Source organism: Echiichthys vipera (assembly GCF_963691815.1).
Source record: "Echiichthys vipera genome assembly, chromosome: 7".
Classification (NCBI taxonomy): domain Eukaryota; kingdom Metazoa; phylum Chordata; class Actinopteri; order Perciformes; family Trachinidae; genus Echiichthys; species Echiichthys vipera.
Genome location: NC_139832.1, coordinates 34,141,907 through 34,156,367, shown reverse-complemented (window position 1 = coordinate 34,156,367; position 14,461 = coordinate 34,141,907). Strand labels below are relative to the sequence as shown.

Genomic DNA, 14,461 nt, shown 5'->3' with positions numbered 1-14,461 from the left:
TTGAGCTGTCTAGTGCGTTCAGAGTGCGTGCCTCTGTGTTTTCATATTCAATAAACAAAATCGTCTTGATAAATGCGATCCATTAAATAGTTGGGAGCAAGGCTTGTGCAGCATGCCGGTTGACTAACAGCCAACACCAGCAACAACATGAAGTGAGCAAAGATACAGCTGTATGGAGGTATTTCACCTGGTTCAGTCAACTGAAATAAAGAAATAAAGATACAAATTATAATGTGTTCAGAGCACTGGAACAATAGCCTGTGCTATGGTTTTCTTTTATTAATAGTGTTGAAAAATGACAATTAGCATGAATGCTAACGTAACATTGAAAATTAAATAGACAGGCTAGTTTCACCAGTCGAAATGTTACATATTAAGATCAAATATAGCTGGTTACTTGGATGGGCATGAGTGAGGAATTCCTCGAGTAGTACTCGTTTCAAATTAACTCGATAAACAACGGCACTCAAGTTTGTGTGTGTGTGTGTATGCGCTTGTTTCTGTCTGCGCTTGACCCGAGACACAAACACCTTTGATTTCTGGAACTGGCTCTTGCCTCACCATCAGAGAAGTTGTGACCTACATGATGTGGTTGCTGTGCAAGGCCCCCAGACGACATGGAGGGGGAAAGCAGTGATGTTCGGGGCCACAGCGTCGAGGCACTGGACATCCTCTTCATGGAGGACTAGTTTGAAAATATGGATGTCAATGAGCTAGAGGCTTGTTTCAGTGAGCCATGCATTGGCCCTTAGAAAAACCCACTGGAGTGGTGGAAGTCCAACAGGCATAGGTACAAAAACTGAGCGATGTGTCAAATCAGCAGCTTTTTTTAAGAAAAGGAATGTTTCGAAGTTGTGGTTGTAAAAAAAATCAATCCTTAAAGGGGAACTGTGACTTTTTTGATTGAGAATAAGCATTACGTGCTGGGAAGGCTGTATTGCTGTGCATCATTATTCCTGCAGGAAGATGTGTTGGGTTTTAAAAATAGATTTTTAAAAAGAGTACTTGATTGGCCCTCAAAGAATTGATGCGACCCCTCGACCCCTAATATTTATAGACATATAGACATATGTTCTTAAGGTACATCTAAAAAAATAATAGCAAAAATGAAAACCACAGCTTTGCCTTAACATCAGAACAAATACGGCAAGTCGTGCAACATCAAAACTCTCTTAAAGGGGCAGCACATTGTTATTTCAGTTACTTTATTCTCCGGTTCAGCTGGTACATTTAATTTTAATTTTAAAAAGTTTAAGCTGGTGTACAATTGTTTATTTTAATAACAAATGAATAAACAAATAACAATTTAGTACTTTTGTATCTATGTGTTCATTTGTTACATTTTCTTTTACAAAGTTAGGAAAGTAATGTTTAAGTCAAGCCTGATGCCTTTAGTCTCTTCCACATTGTTAGGTTCACAGCTTATTAATTCAACGCCCAGGTATCAGTATTGAGACTGAAAAAGTTGGATCGGTGCATCCCTACCCAAAACTAAATGTTACCTGGATGCTGAAGTAATTAATTGTGTAGAGCAACGTGAGTTCAAATCCAGCTGGATGCGATCTTCCAAACATTATATTTGCTGAAATGTATTTTTCAAAGGTGTCAGTAATGTAGTTTGTTCTTATATAATCATATCCACCACAGTAGACATGCGATGCGGCTGGAAACCAAACAGACATTTGTCTGTTTTTTTTTTTTCTGTTTTTACGTTCTTGTTTTAAATCAGAAAAACCATGCAGTTTGTTTTTCCATCAGGTTTTGAAACTGAAAAACCAAAGAAAGAACCATACTGGTGACACACATGGACTCCTCTTTCTAATAATTTGCCTGTATGTAAGTTGCTCTCCAGAGAAAAGGAGAGAGGAGGGCCCCTTGTTCAGTAACTCTTTGTGTGCTGATGTAGTCTTGTAGGGTCAGCTGTATTTAGGTATAGAGAGAACTGGGATGGCTTTTGGCTGTGACCAATAAAATGGTAATCTAATTCTAAAATAATCTACACCTCATGAAGGCAGCACTTAAAGAGATAATTTGCTGATTTAAATCAAGGTCTGTGTCATGTCAATGGGGGCAGTGTGAGCAGATGAATGGAGTTCCCTTCCCTCTGTGGCTGCAGCACAGGTCTGCCGAGAGTCTGCCAAGATCTACTGCATAGAAGGTGTCGTTCAGAGGACCTCCTTCTGCTCACACTGCAATGATACAAAGCTTAAAATGGTCAAAGTATAACTTTGAAGCAGAGGTGATAAAAATAAAGATAAGTAAAAAAAACACATGTAAAAATACATTAAAAACAGAAGCCCGGTGTAGCTCTGTCAATTGCAACTTTCTACACATTCTAATAGTCATCTTGTATTCTCGTCACAACATGAAAGTGATATCTGGTTTAGCAAGATGGTGATTTACTTATTCAGTACCTGGTTTGTTTGCCCGGTGTATAGGTCTGTGTTTTAGAGAAATGCATTTGCATTCTGCAGTCTGATATTGAGAGATTTGACAATTCACATCTCATTCCATGTGATTCTAGTATCTCTCACATGAGTGCCATGACACATCCACCTCCAAATCACATGTATCATTTAAAATCTGAGCATCAGCCAGTAGACCTGATAAAATACGCTTGTTTTAGAGGACAAGTCCAGCTTCTTTAAACTCTTTAGTCTTATCCAGTGACCGGGCAGACTAACACAATTGACAGACATGTACTCTGTGTTCCTCCACAGGCAGAAATATCAGAACTGCAGCAGCTCCTGGCCTCCAAAGATGCTGAGATCGAATGTCTGCAGACCCAGCTGCTGGCCAAAGGCGGCTCAGCCAATGACAACACAGAGAGAGGTACACTCTCACTCAATTAAAATTCACATCTTTCAGTACAGATGTGTGCGTGAGAGCCACTTACTGTAACATCTAATCAACATGTCTCTCTCTTCTCTGCTGTATATTCCACTTGTCTTTCGCTCTCTGCTGACATCTGCTGTAGAGGAGCTGTATATCAAGCAACTGATTAACAAATGTAAGGCATGGTGTGCTGTTGTTATGGGTCAAATGTTCAATCAAACTGCTCTGCCTACGTATATAGCCACTTGACAACTTGATTTCTCAGTTTGTGTCATGATATGTAACTTTGTAGCAGATATTTATTCAGTATAGTGTTGTCATTGGTTGCAGTGATTTTGACTGAAATCTCAACAAATCCAATGTATAATACAGCAAGTGGCCACTATTTATTGTATAAGCTTAATCAGGTGTCTGGTGGTGGAGTGTTTGATTAGAAATTGGACCTCACTCAACTTTAGTTTCTGTTGGTCATAAACATTCCAGTGTAGTATGACTCTTTCAAACCTTCTGGCTGCCATGGTTTTTAAAGACCCTCTCTGAATGTATTGAGCCATGCAACATGGGACGTACCCTTCATGGAGGATAAATCCTGCTTATACCATGGCTTCTTGCCAACAAAATGACATAATTTAAATCATATTAGAAATGTCAGTTTTATGCCATTGTATCAGCGTGTATAAACCTTAAAGGTTGAATATGTAGAATCTTTATTAAAATATTTTGATATTTAAAAAAATTACACCCACGGGCGTTTTGAGGGGTAAGGTTTGAAAGTATTGCTTTTCCATAAAAAATATATTTAGTCTGAATTATTTATTTAAAAAATTTTAAAAACTGTTGTTGGGAGCAGCTACTGTAGTCTGGCACTGGGTGAAATGAAGTTTGCCAATCCTGCAGCTGCTTCGGAGCCTCAGTGAAGGGGTCGTTATTTGTCCCAGCAGCTGAGTGACCGGAGACGGGCAAAAACCAGAGTCAATATAGGTCAAGTTTTCACTCCATGGACTGAGAGAAATGAGTTCAACGGCATTAAAACGCACGCCCAAATGGCTACGTTTCTCCTTGATCTCTAAGATCACTTTTCATTTTCATACATTTTAAACTATTTCCCCCTGGGATTATTAAAGTATTTCTGATTCGGATTCTGATGTTTACTTAGCTGTAACGGCTAACGCTAACTGTCAGTCAAACTCCTCTAATCCTTATTTTATGGTATGATTTGCCGGAGAGGATGGGTTTTAACAGGCTCAGACAGATTATGGTCTCCTGTAGGATACTGGACCGGGTCTGACCGACCTGGCAACCCGACTGCTGGAATTATGTTTTGTTTTGCGACTATGATCGTGAGACACTAGATGGTGGTGTTCTGCTCATTCTCCATATTCAACCTTTAATGTACTGTGCCATTAGAGCAGTCAGATTTTAGCTTGAGTCTATTTCGGTTTGCCTAAACCAGATATTTAAAGGGGTAATACAGCAATTTAGTATTTAGCAATTTAGCACTTCAATAAGAACTTAGGAAACTCACCAGGAACAGAAGAAAAGAATAGTCAAAATCAATGCAGCAAAGGCCAAGATATCCTGATCCAAAAACACTGGTTCCTTCATTTACCACCCATGCAACCAATAGCATGCTTTTTCAGTGGACCTTCTTTACAAAGGTCTTCCAAAGCCATGGAAAACATTATACAGCTGGATTCCCAGAGTTTAGGAAACTGAGCTTTATATGTAAGATTGATGGAGTTCCCCTTTAACATTATGCTCTATTTGAAAAGATATTGACTATGTGTTTGTGTGTTCGTATTGTTTTGCTTGTAAAGGCTCATTTCTATAAGAGTCATTTTAGAAATCCAGAAGAGAACTCTGTTTTTTGATGGTGTTGGCATTGTGGCTCTACACAAAACCATTTATATCATGACAAACTTTAGTGTTTGTCACAGGTCGTGTGAAGTGGCACTGTCAGTGTGTATTTGTTTTGCTTGTTTATTCACATCAGCATGACTGTCATAGCTGTCGCCTACATCACATCAGACCATCAGATGCCCTTAATTAACAAGAAATGCAGTCGCTGTGCATCCAAAATAACTTACAATACCTGGCTTTCTTTATTAGACCAGGAATACCAGAGGCTGAAGGTGGGGATGGAGTCTTTGATAGCTTCAAATGATGAAAAGGTAAATTAAACCATTTCTTTATGATGAAGATAAAGGGTCCCATCGTTTGACTTGATTTACATAAGCCAATATATTTGTGTCTTGTTGATTACAGGATCGGCGTATAGAGGAGCTGACCATTCTGCTTGGCCAGTACAGAAAGAGGAGGGAAGTCTTGGCACTCACACAGGGTAATAGTGACATCCTTCTTTATCCTGAGTTTAGGATGAAAGTACAACATCAGAACACTTGTCTTTCTGTTGCTCTCTTTTTGTAATTCTGTTGTGCTAATATTTGTGTGTTGACCAACCAGGGAGTAGTGAAGAGGAGCTGAGTGACAGTTTAAGACTCAGAGCCATCAAACATAAAGCACAATCTGACATTGTTAGGTCAGAGGTAAGATAATGAAGTATAACTCAAAGTCAAAACACTTCACAATCCCCTGAAAAATGACTTCCACAAAAATGGACATTGAGTCTGAAGAAGTAAACACAAACTTAAACTAAATAGTGTTTTGTCTCTGCATAGATGTCATCAACAGAATCTTCTCCACTCATGCTGTTTTCATCTCCTTGCCAGAGAGAATTGGACTCTAGGTATAAACACATAAAATACAAATTCACACACATTAACATCTCATAAATAACTATTAATCTTACCCCTTGAGAGACGTAGAGATCACTCGGCTTAAAGTGTAGGCAGTCATCATTTGTGTTCTCAATTTAATTTAGTTGTATTTACAGTGCCAAAATCAAAAGTTATCTCAAGACACTTTACTTATGTAGTTGGTAAAGACCACACTCTGACTTATTTATAATTTACAGAGATCCAACAATTCCCCCATGAGTAGCAACAGCAATCCTGTGCACACAGTGGCAATGAAAACCTCCCCTTTAAAAGGCAGGAACGTTGAACAGACCCAGCTCTATGGAGGACGGACAAAAGGAGAGAGAAAGAGAGAAGAGACAGACAGATAGACAGATGGACAGACAGAGACAAAGACAGACAGAGAGACAGTCCCAGAGATGCAAGCAAACACAAAAGTAACTGTAACTATAATAATATCTCTAGTAATGTGAATATGACTTACAAGTTATGGCAGTTAATATACCAGAGTGATATAAATAGTAGAAAGTATTGTAGTTAAGATGATAGAACTATTAATAGTACTGGTAAATATGATCGTATGATACACGTAGTAGTAATAACAGCTGCGACACTAGAAGAAATATGACTGATAATGTTTTTATGGCTGTGAATATTAAAATTTCTAAAAAATTATAGTATATGCTAGCAAAAGTGTTAATAGCAGCAGGAAGTGTAATGCAGGACCACGGCAGAAGGCCTCACCACGATCAGCAGAGACCTGAGAGACGACAAAGCACAAACAACTCCGGGGAAGAATTTGAATTAGTAACATGCATTGATGAGACATGAATGATACAAACAGAGAGGAGAGAAGCTCAGAGTATCAGAAAAAGTATTATCCCCCGGCAGACTAGGCCTATAGCAGCATCATTAAGCAGAACAAAATCCGCTGTACATGCAGGCTCTAAGGGCGCACTCACACTGTCCTTCCGCACCGGGCCAAAACAGGTTTTTCGGGTAAAGCTTGGTGCGTTTGACCAGTGTGAGTGCAACCGCTAGCTGCGGCGAGTTGGCCGTCCACAGCCCCTTTGAGAGAGGTGGGCTTTTCAGAACCCGTTTGCACATGTACGAGCACGAGCGTGCGCACGTGTACGAGCACGAGCACGACGCCTAACCAAATCTGCAGTAAACACTCCACCGCCGCATCACACCAATGTGAACCTTTCGCCGCCATTGTTGTTGTTGTTAAATGTCCACGCATGGTCTGTCTTTCTTTTTTTTTCCGAAAAGGCGCACATAAATGACGTGAGAGCCGCCTTAGGCGTCGTGCTCATTGTTGTACACGTGCGCACGCTTGTGCTCGTATGTGCGAACGCGCTCTACAAAAGCCCACCTCTCTCAAACGGGCTGTGGACGGCCAGCTGGCCGCAGCTCGGTGCGGAGCGGTTGCATTCGCACTGGTCAAACGCACTAGGCTTTACCCGAAAAAACCTGTTTTGGCCCGGTGCCGAAGGATAGTGTGAGTGCGCCCTTAGAGAAACTGAATGCCAATAACAACATTGCTAAGGACTAGTAAGCCCTAACTATAAGCTTTATCAAAGAGGAAAGTTTTAAGTTTACTTTTAAATATGGGGACAGTGTCTGCCTCCTGAACAACACTTGGGAGTTGGTTCCACAGGAGAGGAGCTTGGTAGCTGAATGCTCTGCCTCCCATTCTACTTTTGGAGACTCTAGGAACGACAAGTTTCCCTGCATTCTCAGAGCGCATCGATCTAGTTGGGTAAGACCAATAAGAGCTTTGTAGGTGAGGAGAAGGATTTTAAATTCTATTCTAGATTTTACAGGTAGACAGTGCAAAGAAGCTAATACAGGATAAATATGCTCTCTTTGATTTGTTTTAGTCAGAACATGAGCTGCAGTATTTTGGACCAGCTGGAGACTCTTAACAGACTTATTGGAGCAGCCTGATAATAAGGAGTTGCAATATTCCAGCCTAGAAGTAACAAATGCATGGACTAGTTTTTCTGCATCTTTCTGAGACACAATGTTCCTAATTTTCACAATATTACGCAGGTGAAAATATGCAGTCCTTGTTGTTAGTTTTATGTGAGAATCGAAGGACTTATCCTGATCAAAAATAACACCCAGGTTCCTTACTGTGGTGCTGGAGGAAAACACAACATCATCCAGAGTAACAATATCTCTAGAGTTTTGGAGGCCTCCGGGGCCAAGTACGTTTTGTCTGAGTTTAACATCAGAAAATTGCAGGTCACACAGCTTTTAATTTCCTTAATACACATTTGAAGTTTAGCTAACTGATCGGTTTCTTCTGGTTTGATCGACAAATATAATTGGGTATCATCAGTATAAAAATGAAAATTTATGGAGTACTTCCTCATAATATTCCCTAAAGGAAGCATGAACTGAATAGAAAATCAGATTAATGTGGTGGCATTTATTATTTCAATGTTTCTAACTCTAACTTTTTTCAGGCCTCAGCACAGATTGCTGTCCAGCAGTCTTGAAGAGTTGCAGAGTGGGTCCTTACAAAAGGTTTGTTGCATAAAGTGCATAAAGAATCACTATACTGCTATTGATTAACTTTAGTGATACTGCTAATGAACCTGCTTCATCTGCTGCTGCTTCTTAGACGCCTGATCAACATGCACACAGATTTAGTTTTTTTTTTAAATAACAATTGACATTGATGTTCTTTGAATCTGACTGTGTGATTACTTACCTGCTACGTCTGGGTTTGTGTGTGTGTGTGTGTGTGTGTGTGTGTGTGTGTGTGTGTGTGTGTGTGTGTGTGTGTGTGTGTGTGTGTGTGTGTGTGTGTGTGTGTGTGTGTGTGTGTGTGTGTGTGCGTGCGTGCGTGCGTGCGTGCGTGCGTGCGTGCATGCGTGCGTGCGTGCGTGTTCCTCCTGTGTCTGTGTTGGCTATAGGCTGTAGAAATCAAGCCAGATGAAATTGAATCAGACACAAGAGCAGAGGTACTGATCTGCTGCATGACTTCACACAACCTAACCCCAAGAAACACATACATGCCACGTGCAATGATTTAGCAGGGATGGGGTCCACTTGATTTCATTCATTTTAAATTCCCTTTTTCTTTTCTTATTTAAAATCATAGGTAATACTTTGAAATACAGTCTGCAACTTAGTGCAATGTTGTCATACGATGCAGTTCATATACTGAAAAAAGCATATTTCACAACAGTGAAATCACTTATCTTCCCTGTAGATATCTAGTAAAGACTAAAATACCTACGGCGTAATTCATTTCTCATTTCTGCTAAAAGTCACAACTGTCACTCCCTAGTTTCGCTGCATCTGCTTTAATGTACCAGTAGGAGCCAGTAAGTATTTGTATGTACTGATTCATATGACAGTATTTCACTGTAAATGCTGGGTAATAATTACACTATAATTTACAGGCTGTACTATAAAGTGTTACCAAAAAAATGAAAGTAAATGTATTCAAGCACATGGGATCAAAGTATGAAATTCAGACATATTCCTGCATGTTTCAATCATGGTCACATAGGGTGCTTGCTTTTGGTCCTTACTACAAATTGTTTACCTGGTGTTTTAGATGCATTTTATGCTCTCTGTTCTCTGAGGTGTGGTGAGAGAGGTCAAATCTGACATTGTTTAGGCTGTAAAATTTGTAAAGAATGAATGAATGAGCTTAATCGGTTGATTGCAATTTATGTTCTATGGTCATGAAAATGATACTGGATTTAATACATATCAATGTTACACAGAGGCTTTATGTGCTGCCTTTTAAGTACCTCCAGATATACAGCACATATCTTTCTGCAATCACCTTTTAGAAAACTGATTGTTGCCCGTGAAGAGTTTTCATTCTGAGTAAAAGAAAGCAAATTTCTCAGATGTGTTCACAGCCTAGCACTTATTCATAAAACATATTCTCTGCTCTACAGACATTAGTGCTACACACACACAGGCAAAAACATGATCGTACTGTGTTCATACACACACACACACACACACACACACACACAGGCAAACACATGATCGTACTGTGCACACACACACACACACACACACACACACACACACACACAAACACACAAACAGAGAGAGAGAGAGATAGAGGCCAAGACCTAGCTGTGGTGGTTGTCAGTAGTGGTCAGCATCCCGGCTGCCTCCAGATGTTCCTCTCTGCTGGCGTTTGTCCTCTTATTCCTCATCAGACATCCACCATCCACAGAACACTCTGTAGGTACTTTGGGTTTAATTGGATCAATAGTGTGACTATCAAATGAAATATTTGATAAGGAAAATTAATAAAGAAAAATTACTAAAAATTAATTACTTCACTTTATTTAAAACGTCACACGGAGAACCAATCAAATATAGTGCCTTGACTCACGTTCAGATTATGAGATTGAGTATTCTCAATAAACTTACCGTTAATCAAGGAAATATTAGTTATCACCAATAATTATCAAAGATAATATTAAAAAAAACTCTAGTGAAACCAGAGTTCCTCGGGGCACCACCGTCATAGACGGAGTGATAACTAATATTAAAGTCTCATAAAATATATTAAACTACTAATTAAGGGTTAAACACCGATAAATATAATAGTTTAATTAGTTGAAGGATTTAAGAAGTTCTTTTCTTAGTAGAAGCTGGCTCATTCATCTTTGTGTAATATTAAATAATCAGACATATGGTAAACACAAACATTTATTAACAGAATAATTAATGCAACAAACAAAACACAATAAACTAACTAAAGCTAACAGCAAACGTAGGTTTGTGTGTATGTGTGTGTGTGCGTGTGTGTGTGTGTGAGAGAGAGAGACAAAGAGAAGAGGTGGGGGCTCGGAGAAGGTGTGAACATACTCTTTGTTACACAAAGGCCGGAAGCCTGATCTCTCAGTTCTTATGACAAAGTTACAATGGTATCTAGTCGTTCATACAGTCCTATAACATGTAGTAATGCCCAGTTGGTGATTAGTTACCAGTCCATGAGATGGGAGATGTTGCGCATTGCTTGATGCCAGCAGCTGGGTTGAAGAAAGAAAGCTCCGTGGTAGTTCTTGTCTGATTGTGGCTCTTAGGCAAAAGAGGATTCGGATCACTCTGTGCTGGGCTCAGTTGAGGATAACCGGTTGGTTAACCTTTGTGGTGATCCCACACCATAGGCCAGGTCCAGGGCCGAGGGGACAGCTGGAAGCTGGTCTCCTGGAGTTGAGTGATCGCGTAGAGATGGAGAAGAGTAGGAGGATGATCCGGTAGAAAAGAGCCAGTAGAAAGAGAGCGAGAGATGGGGGGCTCCACTTTATATAGGCCCAGGTGATGTCATAGTCCGGGGGTCAATTCAGCCAATGAACAGTTTGGGTGCCTTGGAGAATTCACACCTGGGTGTGACCTGTTGTGGGGGAGAGGGCATGGCAGCCAAACTTTTGAGGTCTTTGTTCCAGCAGGCTGTGGCCTACTTTAATCAAACTGAAAGTTCAGGTTTATCCAGAAAATGAACAATCATCTTTGGGCGCCGGTTGCACCTACAACTCTATAATGCAACAGAGCAAAAGCAGTATATCAATCATGACTCTGCTGTTATCTTATGAAAGATATTTAGATGGGACTAACCAGATTGCATAGAGATATAGAGGACCTCTCCTGGACAATCAACACTGCATCACTGGCCAAGAGGTACCAGCAGCGCCTCTACTTCCTCCGCAAACTTAAGACAGCAAGAGCCCCGCCCTAGTTAGAGCAACCAAACGTTATATTTCAAAATAATGCCACATTGAGTTCATTTACTGTGTGGGACCATGACAGCCTTGATAGAGGCATCTAAGGTGAGCTAGTCCCCTCTGTTAATGTTCTTGATCCACTTCTGGAGAACATATGCACGCCCAGGGAATCCATGTAGCCTTACAGCCTCAGACAGGGGCGCTCTTCACAAGGTGAAGGTTTGAATCCATGTAGATCGTACGGCCTCAGACAGGGGCCCTCTTCATGAGGTAAATGTTTGAATCGATGGAGACCGTACGGCCTCACACAGGGGCACTCTTCTCTAGGTAAAGGTTTGAATCCATGTAGACCGTACTGCCTCAGACAGGGGCACTCTTCATGAGGTCAAGGAATGAATCCATGTAGACCGTCTGGCCTCAGACAGGGGCACTCTTCATGAGGTAAAGGTTTGAATCCATGTAGGCCATACAGCCTCTTCATGAGCTAAAGTTTTGTTTCGTTCATTCAGTTTTTTTTCCAAAGTTGGAGTTCCCACTGCTTTTGGAGCAGCAGGGAATTGCATAGGTTCTTCCTAGACATAATTTTCAAAAGTAATGCTGCATAAAAAGTACATGTAAAAGTAGAAAAGGTACACTTATAATGACAGCTCCTATCCAAGAGCTTGCATACTGAAGGGAGACGCCACCACAGTAATGGAGGCACCATTCGATGGCGAAACACACAGGCTCACCAGATCGTCTATACTGTACATACAGCTCATACCTAAAATCATTCAATGTATTTAAGATATAAATGACCATAGAGTATCAGAAGCAGTAAACTTCCAAAAGCAAATAAAATGTGTCCACCTCATCAAAGGTATCTGTGTAGAAGAGCAGTGTTCATTTGAATTCAAAGTAAGAGTCAATTTTGAGTACTTATAATGGTAATTTATTTGAAATGTTGGACCGGACTAAAAAATAATGCAATGTTTTGTTTTTTATATTCTCCAGAGTCCTAACAAGGAGCTGAGCAAGTACCAGACTCTGCCAGGGAAACTAAAAAGTCAAAAGAGCAAACTGAGGGCTGAGCTGAACGGCAACAGGGAGAGAGTTGGAGAGTCTCATTCTCCTGTCAACAGCCATAACCAGGACTACAATCTCAGTGAGTTTCACTAAAGCATCTGCTTCATGTGCTGTGCCTGTCCCACATCGGAAAGATAATTTCCTGACTTGGAAGGAAACTATTTCAACAATAGATGTTGATAGAGAAGTCTGTGGATTAACCACAGTGAGTGTTGTTAAGTCACATTTAAGAAAATGTGTTGCATTCAATGGCTTTCCCATATGCATATTTTTGTACATTGACTGTGCAATAATTTTCACGAGTCGTACAAGTCACACTGGACACACTGTTGTTTGACATATTATAAGGCATTCCTTAAAGGTCGAATATGTAGAATGAGCAGAACACCGCCATCTAAAAATACAAAAAACAACAAAAAATAATTCCAGCAGTCAGGTTGCCAGGTTGGTCAGACCCAGCCCAGTAGTCTACAGGAGACCAGAGTCTGTTTGAGCCTGTAAGAACCCATCCCGTCCGGCAAATCACACCATAAAAACAAGTATTGCACAGGAGTTTGACTGACAGTTAGCGTTAGCATTAGCTGTTACAGCTAAGCTAAGCTAAGCTAAGGATGAAAGTGATGTTAGCGATCAAGGAGAAATGTAGCCATTTGGTCGTGCGTTTTAATGCCGTTGAACTCCATTATCTGTCCATGGAGTGAATGCTTGGCCTATTAACTTTGGTTTTTGCCCGTCTCCAGTCACTCAGCTGCTGGGACAAATAACGCCCCCTTCACTGAGGCTCCGAAGCAGCTGCAGGATTGGCAAACTCAATTTCACCCAGTGCCAGCCTATAGTAGCTGCACCCAACAACAGATTGGCTGCTAGAATGGAAACAAAACGTGACAGAAAGTCATTGTCAAACCCGTCAAAAATTTTAAATGTTAATTCAGACTAAATATATTTTTTTATGGAAAAGTAATACTTTCATTCTGTGCCCCTCAAAACGCCCAGCGGGTGTATTATTTTAAAAAAATATATAGCTTTTGATAAAGATTCTATATATCAACCTTTAAGCTGAATCAGTTTAGGCTTTACATATGACACTGACATCAATGAAGATATAATTAATGCATTTCAGAAGTTGCTAGGAAAATTCCCTAAAGCCACATGCAGATTTTTTCCAAGCCTTTATTATACAGGACAGACAGCAGCAAAGGGCTGCAGGTCGGAGTTGAACCAACGGCCACTGCCTTGAGGACCTTCAGCCTCTTTACATGGGGCGACTGCTCTAACCACAGCAGATTTTCAAAATCCAAAAGGGTTTTGACCCAGACTGTGGAGCAGAGCACAGCACTGTTTCACCTACAAATGGGACGCATTCCTGCATATACATGAGCTACAGGGAAGGATGATGAATGCGTATTAAATTTAAACGTAATATCACTACGGGCTCTTATGTTAATTTTACTGCATGTACCTCATCTCACCTCCACCTGCTGCACAAAGGGCTGCTGGTCCTCCTGTTTCTTCCCCTGCACCTCTCTCTTTCTCTCTCTATATATACATAAATCAACTGTGGTAGTGATGGGACAGCTCACAATGAGGTGAAGACGTGATGAGCTAATTCAATAAACTGTGACTGTTGAATAACTCTTGAACTCAACTAACATCAACTAACTTTGCTCCAACTTCTGTCTTCTGTGTACCCTTTTTCCCTGTCTCCTCCCGTCTTCTCTCCTCTCTGTTTGTTGTGGCTGCAGCTCGCTGCAGGAGTGCCAGTGCTCCAGCTTTAGGTATTGTATGATCAAACAGAAACTGTAATGTTAGAACTTGAAATACACTTTCAGGAGAACTGTCTCTATTGGCTAATGTTGCTCTGACTCTGAAGTCACACAAACAAGATTTGCAAAGCAATTCCTGTCAGTTATCTCCTAGTGTGCAAAGTCAGGGGGAGCACCTGTTTCCCACAGGATTAAGCTCCTCTAAAGCCAGGATTATTAGAACTGCTTCATGACGCAGAGATCTGTTGAAAATACTGCCTTGACACTCACACTTAAAGCTAATAAGCATATAAGCACACAGCTACCCATGTATGATCCAACACAA

The 14,461-nt window shown here is 40.6% G+C and overlaps 1 protein-coding gene across 7 annotated transcripts in view; it reads left to right on the top strand.

Annotated features, from left to right (window-relative positions):
• Positions 1-14,461, top strand: part of ppfibp2b (PPFIA binding protein 2b) — a 224,695-nt gene that overhangs the window by 199,721 nt on the left and 10,513 nt on the right. For 6 of the 7 annotated variants that reach the window (XM_083916106.1, XM_083916101.1, XM_083916103.1 and 3 more), the window contains 8 exons: positions 2,721-2,832; positions 2,978-3,010; positions 4,945-5,006; positions 5,101-5,176; positions 5,299-5,381; positions 5,514-5,581; positions 8,066-8,126; positions 12,302-12,452. In XM_083916106.1, coding sequence (XP_083772232.1) covers positions 2,721-2,832; positions 2,978-3,010; positions 4,945-5,006; positions 5,101-5,176; positions 5,299-5,381; positions 5,514-5,581; positions 8,066-8,126; positions 12,302-12,452 — 646 coding nt within the window. The remainder of the gene's footprint in view (positions 1-2,720; positions 2,833-2,977; positions 3,011-4,944; positions 5,007-5,100; positions 5,177-5,298; positions 5,382-5,513; positions 5,582-8,065; positions 8,127-12,301; positions 12,453-14,461) is intronic. The other variant, XM_083916104.1, reaches the window with a different exon arrangement.